General features: G+C 35.5%; 4 protein-coding genes across 8 annotated transcripts; 3 read left to right on the top strand and 1 right to left on the bottom strand.

Annotated features, from left to right (window-relative positions):
- Positions 1 to 281: 281 nt before the first annotated feature.
- LOC142553054 (uncharacterized) lies at positions 282 to 2183 on the top strand. Its single transcript, XM_075663046.1, has 3 exons — positions 282 to 584; positions 1163 to 1291; positions 2003 to 2183. Exons 1-3 carry the CDS (start codon positions 519 to 521, stop codon positions 2144 to 2146), a joined length of 339 nt encoding a protein of 112 aa, XP_075519161.1. The 5' UTR covers positions 282 to 518; the 3' UTR covers positions 2147 to 2183.
- On the bottom strand, positions 1102 to 4864 carry LOC142553053 (uncharacterized). The gene is made up of 10 exons (XM_075663045.1): positions 4663 to 4864; positions 4389 to 4469; positions 3691 to 3780; positions 3394 to 3560; positions 3205 to 3274; positions 2961 to 3040; positions 2785 to 2847; positions 2609 to 2685; positions 1993 to 2522; positions 1102 to 1837 (listed from the first exon to the last, which is right to left on the bottom strand). The coding sequence occupies exons 1-9, from the start codon at positions 4738 to 4740 to the stop codon at positions 2422 to 2424; spliced, it is 807 nt and encodes a 268-aa protein (XP_075519160.1). The 5' UTR covers positions 4741 to 4864; the 3' UTR covers positions 1102 to 1837; positions 1993 to 2421.
- A 794-nt stretch (positions 4865 to 5658) lies between these two features.
- LOC142553051 (origin of replication complex subunit 5) lies at positions 5659 to 8554 on the top strand. 4 transcript variants are annotated; one of them, XM_075663042.1, is made up of 5 exons: positions 5659 to 5752; positions 5949 to 6789; positions 6879 to 7298; positions 7809 to 8121; positions 8212 to 8554. In XM_075663042.1, exons 2-5 carry the CDS (start codon positions 5951 to 5953, stop codon positions 8260 to 8262), a joined length of 1623 nt encoding a protein of 540 aa, XP_075519157.1. In that variant the 5' UTR covers positions 5659 to 5752; positions 5949 to 5950; the 3' UTR covers positions 8263 to 8554. The 4 variants fall into 4 exon arrangements, with proteins under 4 accessions (XP_075519157.1, XP_075519154.1, XP_075519153.1 ...); XM_075663039.1 differs by having other exon boundaries at positions 5662 to 5752; positions 5915 to 6789; XM_075663038.1 differs by having other exon boundaries at positions 5672 to 5798; positions 5915 to 6789.
- Positions 8555 to 9337: 783 nt separating this feature from the next.
- On the top strand, positions 9338 to 13042 carry LOC142553052 (uncharacterized). Of its 2 annotated transcripts, none has more exons than XM_075663043.1 (8): positions 9338 to 9475; positions 10050 to 10118; positions 10763 to 10824; positions 11456 to 11541; positions 12024 to 12130; positions 12350 to 12399; positions 12518 to 12600; positions 12686 to 13042. In XM_075663043.1, the coding sequence occupies exons 2-8, from the start codon at positions 10061 to 10063 to the stop codon at positions 12798 to 12800; spliced, it is 561 nt and encodes a 186-aa protein (XP_075519158.1). In that variant the 5' UTR covers positions 9338 to 9475; positions 10050 to 10060; the 3' UTR covers positions 12801 to 13042. The 2 variants fall into 2 exon arrangements, with proteins under 2 accessions (XP_075519158.1, XP_075519159.1); XM_075663044.1 differs by having other exon boundaries at positions 9399 to 9486.
- The last annotated feature ends 282 nt before the right edge of the window (positions 13043 to 13324 follow it).

Genomic DNA, 13324 nt, shown 5'->3' with positions numbered 1-13324 from the left:
ACCCTACAAATTAAATTTTAATAATATTTTGTAATATAATTGTTGAATAATTTACTTAAATCGAAATCAAAATCGTTATAAACCGAAACCGGAATATCTATGTATTGAAATATAAAAATGTGAAACTATATTTTTTTGACCTTAGAAATTATTATATACATTAAGGATTCTGAATTTTATTTTTGAAAATAGTGTATCTTTGTATTTTAAATTGATAGGTTGGTGAAATTTTTGTATCATGATTGATGCGCGACTTTCAAGTGCACACGTTTAAACCCCAGCGCGCAGGATTACCGCCACTTCCCACAAAATGAAGAACCAAAGCATTCCCATAAATCTCCTCTTTGGTAGGCGGAATTGACAGGTTTACGGTGGCATCGAAGCGGAGAATCCACGTAGATTACGACGTCATTGACGATGAAGCTTGGCGTGAATGGGGCAAGAAGAAACAACCCAAATTCGACCCGACACCAACGTGTTTTCCCGGGACGGGTTTTCAAGAAACGCAGGAAGAATTGATGAAGCGCCAGCTTGGACCCGTTTTCGGTTTTGTCAAACTCGTGCCCGGAACTCGCCGAACACCGGTAATCAACTGGTTCATTTATTTCTTCGAGTGGTGATCGAATTCGGTTGCTGTTTTGTTGCGAGTTTAATATCATTTTTTGGGCTGTTTGTTTGGATATTGGATACAAATCGCATGAGTTCTATTTGAATTTTGAATTATCAATTGCTTGATCAATGGCGGTTTGGCAAATTAGGACTAGCGAAGTTCACAAAACACGGGGATTTTTGGGGTTTCCAGAATAAATTTGGGTGTTAATCGAACGGGAATTATGTGAGATGTAGTGATAACGATTATTTTGCTCTGTAGATGGGGAAACCCGTATTCGCATGGCTTAATCCACGTTACCAGCGTTGTACAATTCAAAACTGACGGATCACGTGAAAATTGGGATGTGGTTTTGAAGTTGCTTGGATTTATTGGCTCTGCTTTGAAATGTAGCCTGCCAATATTGGCGTCTGATAATTAAATTCTATATTTCCATCGCACCACTGATGATGCATTGACTAACTCGTACAGATTCAGGTGTTTTGAGTATCATCTAGTGCTATCAGTAATCCATTACAATGATCTTGGCTTTATTAACGAAATTTTGTGCAGGAGATGGTATCTGACATTGCCATGAAATGGACAAATGTAGCAAGAACAGGTGCAATTGAGGCAAAATTCATGGGTGTAGATTTGAGTACCATCACGGTCACCATGCAAAAAGGTCAAGATTCGCCGGAGGTTTGTTTTGATATTTTGTTAATAAACGTCAATTATAGTTAAATATTTTGTTAATTTAGTAGAAATGTTTCTAGTGTTGAGGAAGTGCTCACTTTTCATCTGTCTTGCATGGATACTCTTTGCACAACTTTAGTCAAACGTGTGATAAAGGGCATCCATCTATGTTCATGTTCAAGTCATGTTGGATAGATACAGAGCAATTTCCAAACTCTTAACATATCGTTTGAGTGATAAAGACGATATAGATCCTTGTCAGTTACAGCAGTTGGATGAAAGAATTTGAAAGCTTAGAATTTGATTTCAAATCCATGTTCAAAATTTATTGCACCGTTTGAATACATAGTTTTGATGACTGTTCAAATCCTTTAATCTACAAATTTGAGCTCGTGGATGATTGAGATTTATTCAAAATCCGTATCCCAAAACTTACATAATAGAGAGCACTACATGATATCCAAATGCAACTGAAAGTATCACCTTGACGCCACTGGTAGTACCGAAGATGCATGACTTAAAGACACCATGCTATAGGATCTCTTGATCACACTTTAACCAGCTACTTACGACTAAGAAATATTGTATCCCATTGTCTCACAGTTATTTCTTCTACGATAAGAGACAAAAAAGAAATGAGACTCGGATTTCACATCCATCAGTTATTTACGCCATTTACACATTTTCTATTAACTAAATTTTCCAACTTTTTTCCAGTTAAAAGAATTCATGCTGAGTCAATCGGATGCATATGAGATTAAGATAGGGGATCAACTATTCAGAAGACCTGGAGATCCTAACTTTGAAGAGGTTTTTGAGAAGGTCCAGGCTGAGAAAGATGAAAGGCACCGGGAACCTTAGCAATGTAGGGTGATACAAGCTGCAATTTTGACATTCTCGGAAGTTGTTTGCTTGTCTCAAATCCATTCTATGAGGTAGCTTTGTAAACTATCCTGTTACTAAATTCTTGCAGATATCTAAAGATGAAACTATGGCATATTTTTTTCAAGTGATTTTGCATCGGATCATAAATTTAACGTGTGTAATCAGTGGCTACAAAGTACACAAATTTCGTACAAAAGTTAGAATAAAACGATGGTTGCAAGAGTGATATTCACTCGTACATAATGGAAAGATCATTTAAGTTTCTCGTTAAAGTCACACAGCTGAAGAAGATGAATTCTGGGAATGCCTCCAGCTTCCTCTCTTTCTTTCTGGGTGTTGTAACCCCAATCCCCTGCACCATGAAATTTGACTTCAAAAACTTGAAGAGTTTACGAGATCAATAGAATGGTAATACAACAAAAAAATTACAGGAATTACCAAGATATAGGTTCCAGTTGTTCAACTCTGGCTCCTTGATGACATTCTTTAAAGTCGCAATACGGTCCTCAACAAAGCTGAATTTAAAATAGCAAATAAGATGACTACTTAAAAGCTGAAAAATAAATATTGAATAGAACTACAGAAAAAAAATATTAACGAGTCCAGGAACTCACTGCAGGGCTAGACCCTGATGTTCTGGCATATTCTGAAGCTTCTTCAGAACTTCTACCTTAGGACTGGCAGATTTCAGAAGAAACATTTAACTTTAAGAAAGACGACTCAAGGTCTGAACTCGCAAAACTTTAGCTTTTCTTTCCATAATTATTTAGATGTTCAGAAATATTCTTACCCGGTTCCAAGACCATAAATTCTTTCAAGTGGAATAGCGACTCCAGCAAGCTCTCGAAGCAACGCATCAGCAAAACGGCTCTGTAAACCAAAAATGCAATAACTGGGTGATAACAGCAAAAAAAGAAAGTGATATAAAGCAATGCAGTCAGATTAACAAACCCTTCCTAAAAAATTGACATTTTGCTAGAGATCAAAGAAACCATATCTACTTTTTGTGATGAGAAATCATAAATTTGGTAAACCTGTTTTGTGGTCACGATATAGAGCTTCGAGCTTGCAAACTTTAGGGCGTCAGGAACACCAGGATATAATCTGTAGGTAAGCCACATTTATCAGTATTCACAGGGAAAAGAGCATAGTCTCGATAAAAGTACACCAACGTTCAACAAATCATAAATTTAAGAACTCCAAAGAATAAAAACTAAGTTTACCTATTCGTTCCTATCCAACCTGCCAAGTCATTGTCAATCCATTCATCCCTAACCTTTCCAAAAAGATCGATTAATGGGTCCTTTTTCTCATCCCATTCTGCCATAATCACGGGTTTTATTTTGAACCAGTCATCCAATATTCCCTCAACTGTGAGCCCCTCTGCCACCTTCCAATCAGACCACGAATAAAGCTGAACATTAGCTAAGAGAGCACCCAACTGGTAAACTCCAGAAATCAAAATGGATTGGAGCTTCTGCCAACTGGAAAATAGAAATAGTTGTGCTTTAGATACCCACCGAAGACTTCCTTACAGAAGGAATTTTCATCTCCAGCAACAACCTCACAAGTAATAGATTTTCATATCCTGTTTCTACAACAGGCCGGACCTGAAACCAGTTAAACACTTCATCATCTACAAAGATGCATAAAAAGGAACACCATCAAACTCAAGACTGCTTCAAGAGAGTTTTTAATATCCTGTGTAGCGTGTCAGTTCATAAAACATGTGTGAGAGACCGATAAGATTATAATCAACTTCTATGAAATTAATAGTTTTCTCAAAGTAAAAATGAATATGAAATAGTTACTAGCAAAGTTCATCGAAGTGAAATATTATTTATCAGGTTGTGAATGGGATGTGGCAAAGACCAGATGAAATCACAGAGACGTGTGAACCCTTTCTGTGATAATAACTAATTCCTCAAACAACTTAGTTTAATCGATTTCTTAAAGTAAAAAGTGGACTTAATGGAACCCTTCGAGTGGTGTGCTGCTTCTCTGGAGGGGCAATCCCAGCATAGGCAATAATTAGAAATATCTGAAATTTTACATGGATTTTTAAAAAATCCAAGTTTCGTTCTGCAAAATATATCATCTACCGGCTCCCGTTTCATAATTCCTCCCCTTGCTTCCTTGGTTGTGCTTTTAATGAAGGGAAAACAAAATATAAACTCAATCAATAAGAGCTGACTTAGAAAAGTGAAGGAAACAATACTGTATACATCTGATCAACAATCCAATCCTCCAACGATGAATCCACTCCGTCGAACAAATTTGGCCATCTCACTTTAGCTGCCTGTAATATCGGACAGAAGCCAGTGGAAGTCATAAAAATCAACGATTTTTAACATTTGATTAAATTATACGCAAAACCCATGAAATTCTCAACATATAAGAAACATAAAAGAAGCAAGTCAAATCCAAGATTGTGATTCATCGTTCATCGTCAAATTGCAAGGGAAAAAGCCATGATTTTTTTTTTAAAAAACCTTGACAGCAGAGAGAGAGCTCTCCCCGCAGCTGTCGCAGAGAACCCCATCAAAATCCAAAGCGTAGAGATCCCCCATTTCTTGTTTGGATGAAGTCAATTTAGAGAGCGGATAAACGTCCGTTTCGTTACCCGCCACACCAATACAATACTGTCCGGAGCTACCAGAACACGTGCTTGTCAAGTATTTGCATACAATAAATAATTTTTTTTTAAAAAAAAATTAGTTATTAATTTTTTAAATTGAAAAAATAAGAGAGAAGAGATAGATGCAAAAAGATTTATCAAAAATATGAAATTTAGTGCTTTTAGTACATTCTTAAAATTATTAAAAAGTTTTATCAATTAATCATAATTTCGTTAATATAAGAGGTTTAATTTTAATTAATACATATAGTTTAACCCCGATCAACTATTTAATTAAAAAATGATATGCTCAACTGTATTTGAAATACATATGAGGAGATCATTTTCTTAGTTAAATAGTTGACTGAGATTATTTTACAAATTTTCTCATATACATAAGTATGCATTGCAATGTAAATTTTTTTTAATTAAAAAAATGTACACAAGAACCCAACATTTGTGTCGAATAACTATTAGACAAAAACTTGTGTGAGACGGTCTCACGGATTGTATTTTGTGAGACGGATCTCTTATTTGGATCATCCATGAAAATGTATTATTTTTAATGTAAAAGTATTATTTTTTATTGTAAATCATAGATAAAGATTCGTGAGACCGTCTCACAAAGACCTATTCTAACTATTATTTATAATTTTTTATATTATAATAGGATAAATTTATTTTAACGGAGAGATTATATAATTGCAGTGTTGATTTATATATTTAAAACAATAATTCTTATTAGTATGAAAATTATTGTTGTTAAAGTAAAGTGTTTACAATTGATGGATAATTTTGGAAAAATACGCTATTCATATTTATAGTAAATAGTAGAGTGATTATTGATATTCGAGATAATATATATTTTTAATTGGATGGAAAGGCGGGAAACCAGCACGCTTCTAGAACCCTAATAACCAACGGAGGCAGGGAGTGTCGCCATTCTCCACCTGTTGAGATAAAAGGTGAACTGTCTCGTACAATTTCCCTGAATCGCCTCTATTCAATTAGGTACTTTCTATGCTATGGTGTATATGCTTTCATCTTTAGATTAACATTTTCTTAGAGTTCGTTTTTTTGTTTGTAAGTTCGAATGTTCGATCAATTGTTCTTTTTCCTTCATCCAGATTAACGAGGAGTTTGTGATTTTGTGCTTATTAGAAATGAGTGAAGTGGAACGTCCCCGAATCAACCGAAGAACCACGAGATCGTCGTCTTCTTCCACCCCGAATTCAAAATCTGCAGTAGAGGCTTCTAAAACGAGTAATGACACACAGAATTTGTCTATAAATGACCTTGTGTACGATAATGAACCAATAGCTTTTGACGAGTTAATTGATCCATTTCCTGGAAGACGTTCGCAGATCAATGACTTGGTTAATCATTTGGGACCTTTGAATTCCCCGATGATCCCATTATTTGTATATGGAGGTCCTTCAAGGGGAAAAACAAGTATCATGCTTCAGATATTTAGGTTCTTGAACCGTCCATTTATATATTCTAGCTGCATCACCTGTTACAATCCTAGAATACTGTTTGAATCCGTCTTGAACCAGGTTTCTCTTCATAGGAAGCATGTGGGCAATGGTTATTCGAGCGCAAAGCGATGTGAAAAACCATCTGATTTTGTTAATCTGTTGCGTGAAGGTTTGGCTACTCTTCTGGAGAGTCTTAAAGGAAAAGTGAGCAAGTCTGGCGATAAAAAGTCGTTATCCCGGGTTAATGGGAGGATGATTTACTTGATATTTGATAATTTAGAGCTTGTTAGAGAGTGGGATAAGAGTACAATCACATTATCCTTGCTATTTAATTTGTCTGATATCCTCAAAATGGCCGAGGTGGGTGTAATTTTTATTAGTAATACCTCCCTTGATACGTATCAATCAGACACAGGTTATGTTGAGCCCTTTCCTGTTTATATTCCTGGATTCACAGAAGATGATTTACGCCAGATTTTCATGAGAAACCAAGCAAATCCCAAGTTATATTCCTCTTTTCTGGAGTACGTATTGCATTTCAGTGCTTGTCACTCTGTTTATAGTCTTTGATAAATAATAATTGTATTTATTCTTTTGGTTCCTGTTAAAACAGTATGGTGTTGAAGCCTTTCTGTAGAATTACCAGACAAGTTGACGAATTGGCTACCGTCTTTTCACCTTTATTTAAGAAATACTGTGAACCTCTTGATGATTTGGGAGCTGTTCTGAATGAAGATACGAAGAGGAAATTATTTAGTCATCTTCAACCATCTATCTCACTATACTTGAATGAGGCGTTTAACATTACTTCTCAACCTTTGATGAAAACCTCAGACAACAAGGAGAGGACTTGGAGGAAGGGCATTACGAAGAAGTTTGGTGATGAATCTTTAGATGAGATCGACTTCCACATGTCTGCTTCTGCCAAATATCTTCTTATTTCTGCATTTATTGCTTCAAGAAATCCAGCAACGCTTGATGCTGCACTTTTTGATTCAACTGGAGGATCTGACAATCATAAAAGAAAGAGAAAGTAAGCCAGTTTTCAAGCTGATATGAGATATCAGATACAAACATTGGATACTTTTAACTTGTGAAAAATTTCTTTTTGTTCTTTATGTTCATTTTTTTTGTTTTAATTTGAAGTTTAAATGCCATTGCATTCCATGTTCATTATCCTTCCGGATAATTGAAATAAACATTACTTAGTTGGCAAGTGAGGGAGTACAATTTTGTTGTCTATAAATTTATATACTGAAGTTATCTCATAATGTCTTGTTTGATCGATATTGAGACGGTTATAGGTTTATATTTGTCATCAGGGATTCATGTTAGAAGGATGTGGAGTGCTGCTCGTGCAAAAGAAGTTTAACAATTAAATGAGTATAAACTTTGAAAATCCTCAGAATCTCCTTTTTCCCTTGATTGAGTAGGAAATATTTACAAAATTGCAATTTCTTGCGAAAAGCAATCTCAACTTCCTTATCTACTAGTAAAATAAGATTGTTTAAGTGATTTATTTTCCATTTTGTGCTCTACGCAGGAGCTCTGAAAAATCAAAGGAGCAGAAGGAAACTAAAGAACAAGAACTACTCGATAAAGGACCTGGAACTTTCCCCCTTGAAAGGTTGTTGGCCATATTTCAGTGTATAACATCTGTTGGGGAGTATTCACCCGGTTATGAACTGCAAAGTGGTGACTTTGGAGGTGAATATAGTGGTAGCAGGTTCATGTCCGACATTGTTTTGCAACTATCTAGTTTATGCGGTGCCAATTTTATTACTAAAGGAGGAACCTGTCCATTGGAAGGCTCCATTCGGTATCGATCGACAGTCTCTGAAGATTTGGCTTTGAAGGTAGTATTTCGAATCCTGCTTTGAATGACCTACATTCTTTCAGTTGCTCTTTGGATAGGTAGTCATGTGGTTGTATTATGTCCTTGGCAGGTAGCAAGGAGTCTGAAGTTTCCACTGTCAAAATACTTGTATAGAAGATAACACTTCCAAGTGGCCCAGTTTCCTCATATTCTGAAAGTAGGCTTTCTGTTAATATCAGACGGAGAAAGATGGCCCTTCATAGAGCATAGATCTATTTACTATTTGATTACATGTAGAAAATATGAAATTCAGTATGCCCACAAATGGTCAAAAGTTCCCAGTGTTATGTCATGTATTGGATGGGTGTTCCCTTATTTAAGTTCAGTAATATCAGTCATTCACCAGAAGTAAAGCCATGGAGGAAAAAATATACTTTGGGGTTAGTAATAATTGTGTAAGCATTATTGTATTACTAACTATATTGTTAGTAATAATTGTGTAAGCATTATTGTATTACTAACTATATTGATTATGCAATTTATTGATTTGTTATCTTTGGAGCAGCGGCTGTGACATGGAGATAATTACTATTTCGGCATTGTTTGTTTCTTACAGGAGAGTCAATTGGTGAAAATGTGATCTTCGCTCGTATTTATCAGTCACTTTTTAAATTTCCGGTGTCCATGGACATAATCATTGGTACAAGTTGTTGGACGTGTATATTATTGTGGTGATGCAGTCAAGTGTGAAAATTATTGTGTGTTTTATATTTTTAAATTTGTCTATGATAACGAAGTGGAAAACATATCATTTGATACAGAGGATTTAGATTGACTGCATATTGTTATGGTTTAAATCTAACAAATTCTTTTTGATTGCATTAGTATGCGGCTCCTCATGATTTTCTCTATCTTCGCATGCTTTGTTTCAGTGGCCGAAAATAATGAAATCGAGTTCGAGATATAATTGTAACAATCTTTAAATTCAAAAAAAAAAAATCTTTATTAAGGTATGATGATGATACTTAAAAGATGATTTATTAATACAATTCTTTAAAGATTATTTTGAGTTTTGGTTTAATTAGTTTGTAATTAATTCCATATGTAAAAATATATTATCTTCTAAAATTTTGATAGAAATGTATTTTTTTTAATCAATAAAAAATTAACGATTGATTGGGCTACTGCCTACTGAGCAGGCCTTATTTCAGATGATCAAAATATAATGGGCCTGGAAAAGTGGCCCATTAATGGCGATAGCTCTCTCACATCTAATAACCGATACCTGTTTCCATCTAAGAAGAAGTAATCGGCCCGACTTCCTTTGTCTTGCGTAGAAACGACGCCGTTTTTTTGGTCGCTGCTCCGTGCCGTGTGTTTGAACTTCAGCTCCGGTGAGTCCAGGGTGACCATTCCTTTCCCGAATTTTTTTTTCCTCCTCCTCCACTTATTCTTCTTCTTCTTCTTCTTCTTCTTCTTGTTTTGCATTAGATTTTGGAAATATGATCAAATATATTGTCAGAGATTCGTGCTTATTTTTTTGTTGAGTTTTTGTTATCTTTGCAATATGTATTCGATATCGTTTTTTTTTTTTTTGATTTCTACATGTGGTCAGTGGTTTGATCTGTTGTTGTCGGTAGTAAGTTGCGTTAATGAGTGGAGCTTGAGTCGATGGATTTATTTGTGGGAGATGATTGTAATGTATTTCTAGCAGTAAAAATAATATTTTTAGAAACTTCAAGGATCAAAAATTGAAAATTGTTCACTTGAGCGGTAATAAGGTTAAAACTGTCCCTTCCCGCATCGCGCCTGTAAGTCCATAGTCCATACCTAGCCAGGGTAGAACGCTGCTCAGAAATATCGTTGTATTTTTACTGCTGATGATGTAGTCAGCAATGCTTGTTTTTAGCTTGCGGCTTTACGCCTTCACCCATTGATCCCTGTTTCTTTTGTATGGAGCTTTTACAGGGTTGAAGAATATGTTCGTTTCCAGGTTTTATAGGCTAGGATCCTATGCAGTCCAGAGATTGGTAAAAGGTTTGTTGTCACTCCTTTCATTAAATGTGAAAACTTTTAAGAAGCTATTTCCGTTATACATATTTATTTCATTTGGTCGGACAGCTCGAGATTGACTCGAAGCAGGCGCACAACCTTAGTGCAGAAGTGAATCAATAGATCTTCCCAGGGCTTTGTAGCATTTTAAATTTCTAAAATGATTAATTGTTTTAGAAGTGTTTGCTTAATCTGTACTCTAGATGAAAGGAGAGTTCAAATCAATCTCTTTGTTTAAACGCTATTCTGTGACCTTCTTTCCCTTTAGCCTTAAATTCCTCTGCGTCCATTTTCTGTACCTGAACACTCTGAAATGCTGCATCTCCTCTTTTTCTCCTGGTTAATCCAACTCAACAATCTTTTCCTCATAGCAACTGACAAATGTCCTGGTAACACACTGAAATTCTGCATTTCCTCTTCTCCTCCCTGGTTAATCCACTCAACAATCTTTTCTTCATAGAGACTGACAAATGGCTCGACACCTTCACGATAGTTTTATTTACTCATAATATTTTCTGATAGAACCGAGGTGTCTTCCTCGCACTCTTTGCATCTTGATACTTAAATTGTTTGAATGACTTTGATGTTCGTAGAGTTTTCTTTAATGATTGCTTCTTGTTTCATTACAGCTCCGGTTTTTAGAAGGCCTTCTGTTCTGCCTGCGATTCATCATCAATATTTACAAACTCAGGTTAGTTTCTTTACTCTCCAATATAATTTTGAGCTTTTGTTGGCAGACTTTAAATGTTAATGTTTAGAATTAGCATGTCATTCACAACTATGTTGTGTAGGCAATATATGGCAAGGTGAGAACCTGAGCTAGAATTGTGCATGTTGTTAGGCTAGAATATTTGAAGGTAATGATGAAATCTTCACAAATAGATGGAAAAAGGTGTTGAAGTTGCATGAAACCTGTACTTTTTCCTTTTTTATGGTTTCTTTCCAGACAGTTATATGGAATTAAGTAGCTACACATGACAGAGTCCGAGGAAAATGTAGATATCCATTGGTGTAAGAAATCTGAGGCTTCTAACAGTATAATAAAAAAGAAATGCGCGAAGGACTAGGAAAAATTTGCAGTTCCTTTTTGTCCTTTAGGTTTTCCTTATGTCCCAAGAGAAAGGAATCACATGGGACAGGACGGGTACTATCGATCGTTTTTCCTTGTGTCCCAAGAGAAAGTAATCACATGGGACAGGACGGGTACTATCGATCGTTATGTCCGTGCAGACAAGGTTGTTCTTTGTGTTTTGCATTTCCAACAATTTAAATCTGGCATTATGACTTTCTGTTGTCCGTTTTATGTTCTTTCTGTTTAACAGTGTGGGAATGGGTACCAGAGAGATGAATTATTTAGCACTGCAGCAGCTACACTGGATTCCGATGAAGGAAATGAAACAGAGCAAAAGTAAGTCTTTCAGGCACAGCAAGTGCAGCATCAAAACTTTTACCCTCCTTTTTGTTTCTTCATATAGGACTAAGAAACCCTCATTGGTGCTCTTGAATTAAGGGGAATAATGTATGTATTCATGCAAGCAATTTTCAATCTTTTGTTGTACAGAAAATAGTAGAAGTGCCAAGGAGTTCGTCCATATTCTTGTGAAGAACAATACTCAACAATAAAAAAATATGAAACTGCAATTTTGGTGTTTCATTGAATTTATTTGTTGTTATCAGGCATAATCTGTCTAAAATCTTCACTACAAACTTTTTTTTCCAACTGCCAACGGTATGTACCTGGTAATGTTGCTCGAAACTGCTATCCACTGTGTAGAATTGATGCCTCAGGGTGCAGAAACCTGATATACCAATCATGCATATGACGTTAAAAGCTGACATAGATGTGGAGTTCCATATATGATTTTATTTTTTTCCTCATTTCCACTGCAGGATAACCGTAACATTTGTTGACAAGGATGGAGAAGAGACGAATATTAAGGTCCCAGTTGGAATGTCCATGCTGGAAGCTGCTCACGAGAATGATTTAGATCTTGAAGGTTAACTGGGAATTTTAGATTTTGTAGTTCCTGAACTCAATAACCTTAGTGGATGTTTGCTCTCAGTATTTCGATCGCAAGTCAAGTGCTAATTCAGTTTGATTTCTAAATTGTGATGGAATTACTTAACGTGGAGATTTGCAAGTCCTGTCATCTCAGGATTTTAGCAATCGTGTTTATTAATTATTTTGCTTGCTAAAATATGCAAATTTATTGCAGGTGCATGTGAAGCATCACTTGCCTGTTCCACTTGTCATGTGATTGTGATGGTAAGTTACCATGCGCCAGTCTCATGCTTCCCATCCTCCATTTAACTTTGAAAGAATGCCACTGGAAAATGGGTAAGAAATCATCTTCTGTTGTCAACTTGTTTTTTTTCTTCGACAGGACATGAGCCAGTACAACAAAATACCTGATCCAACGGATGAGGAAAATGACATGCTGGATCTCGCCTTTGGCCTAACTGAAACGTAGGTTTCTTTCTTGTGTTCATATGCAAACAAGAATTTTAATCTGTTTAGCTACTTGATATATTTTTCCCAAATTTTTCTACAGTTCTCGTTTGGGTTGCCAGATAATTGCGGCGCCAGAGTTGGATGGAATTCGCTTAGCCATTCCTTCTGCCACTCGGAACTTTGCTGTTGATGGGTATAAACCTAAACCACATTAAATAATTCTTGCATACAGAAGATGAAAGAAGCCTCTTTTGTTGTAGATTCAACGGGGTGAAACAATTTTGTAGTGTATTTTAGCGTAGGAAGTGGAGGGATTCAGAGCCCTTTATTAGTGAGCATACATGGTAATTATTTTTCTATTTGCGAGTCCACTTTCTAATGTAATCAAATAATCATTACGTGACGATCCAAAGGTATGATTCAATTCAATATGCAATAAAAATATATTTTTGGTAAATTAGCTAATTTGTTACAGATCACGCCTTAAACCTTAAAAGTTCGTTTGGCAAGAATCAGCTCATTTACTGATTAAATTTTCAGACTATTCGATAATTTGAGAGTTTTAATAAACATTGTTTGTCAATGCTTATATCAATTTTAAAATCTAAAAAAAATTCACAATCTCAATTTATAATTCAAACCTTGGAGAGCATGCGAGGAGAAAATCAATGTATTTCGATTATAATTTTATTATTTATTATAAAACACTAAATCATATCATAAATATCAATCTTTCTTA

This window comes from Primulina tabacum, chromosome 8, assembly GCF_025594145.1.
Source record: "Primulina tabacum isolate GXHZ01 chromosome 8, ASM2559414v2, whole genome shotgun sequence".
Lineage (NCBI taxonomy): Eukaryota > Viridiplantae > Streptophyta > Magnoliopsida > Lamiales > Gesneriaceae > Primulina > Primulina tabacum.
Note: the sequence above shows the minus strand (reverse complement) of the source record. Positions and strands in the feature narration are given on the sequence as shown.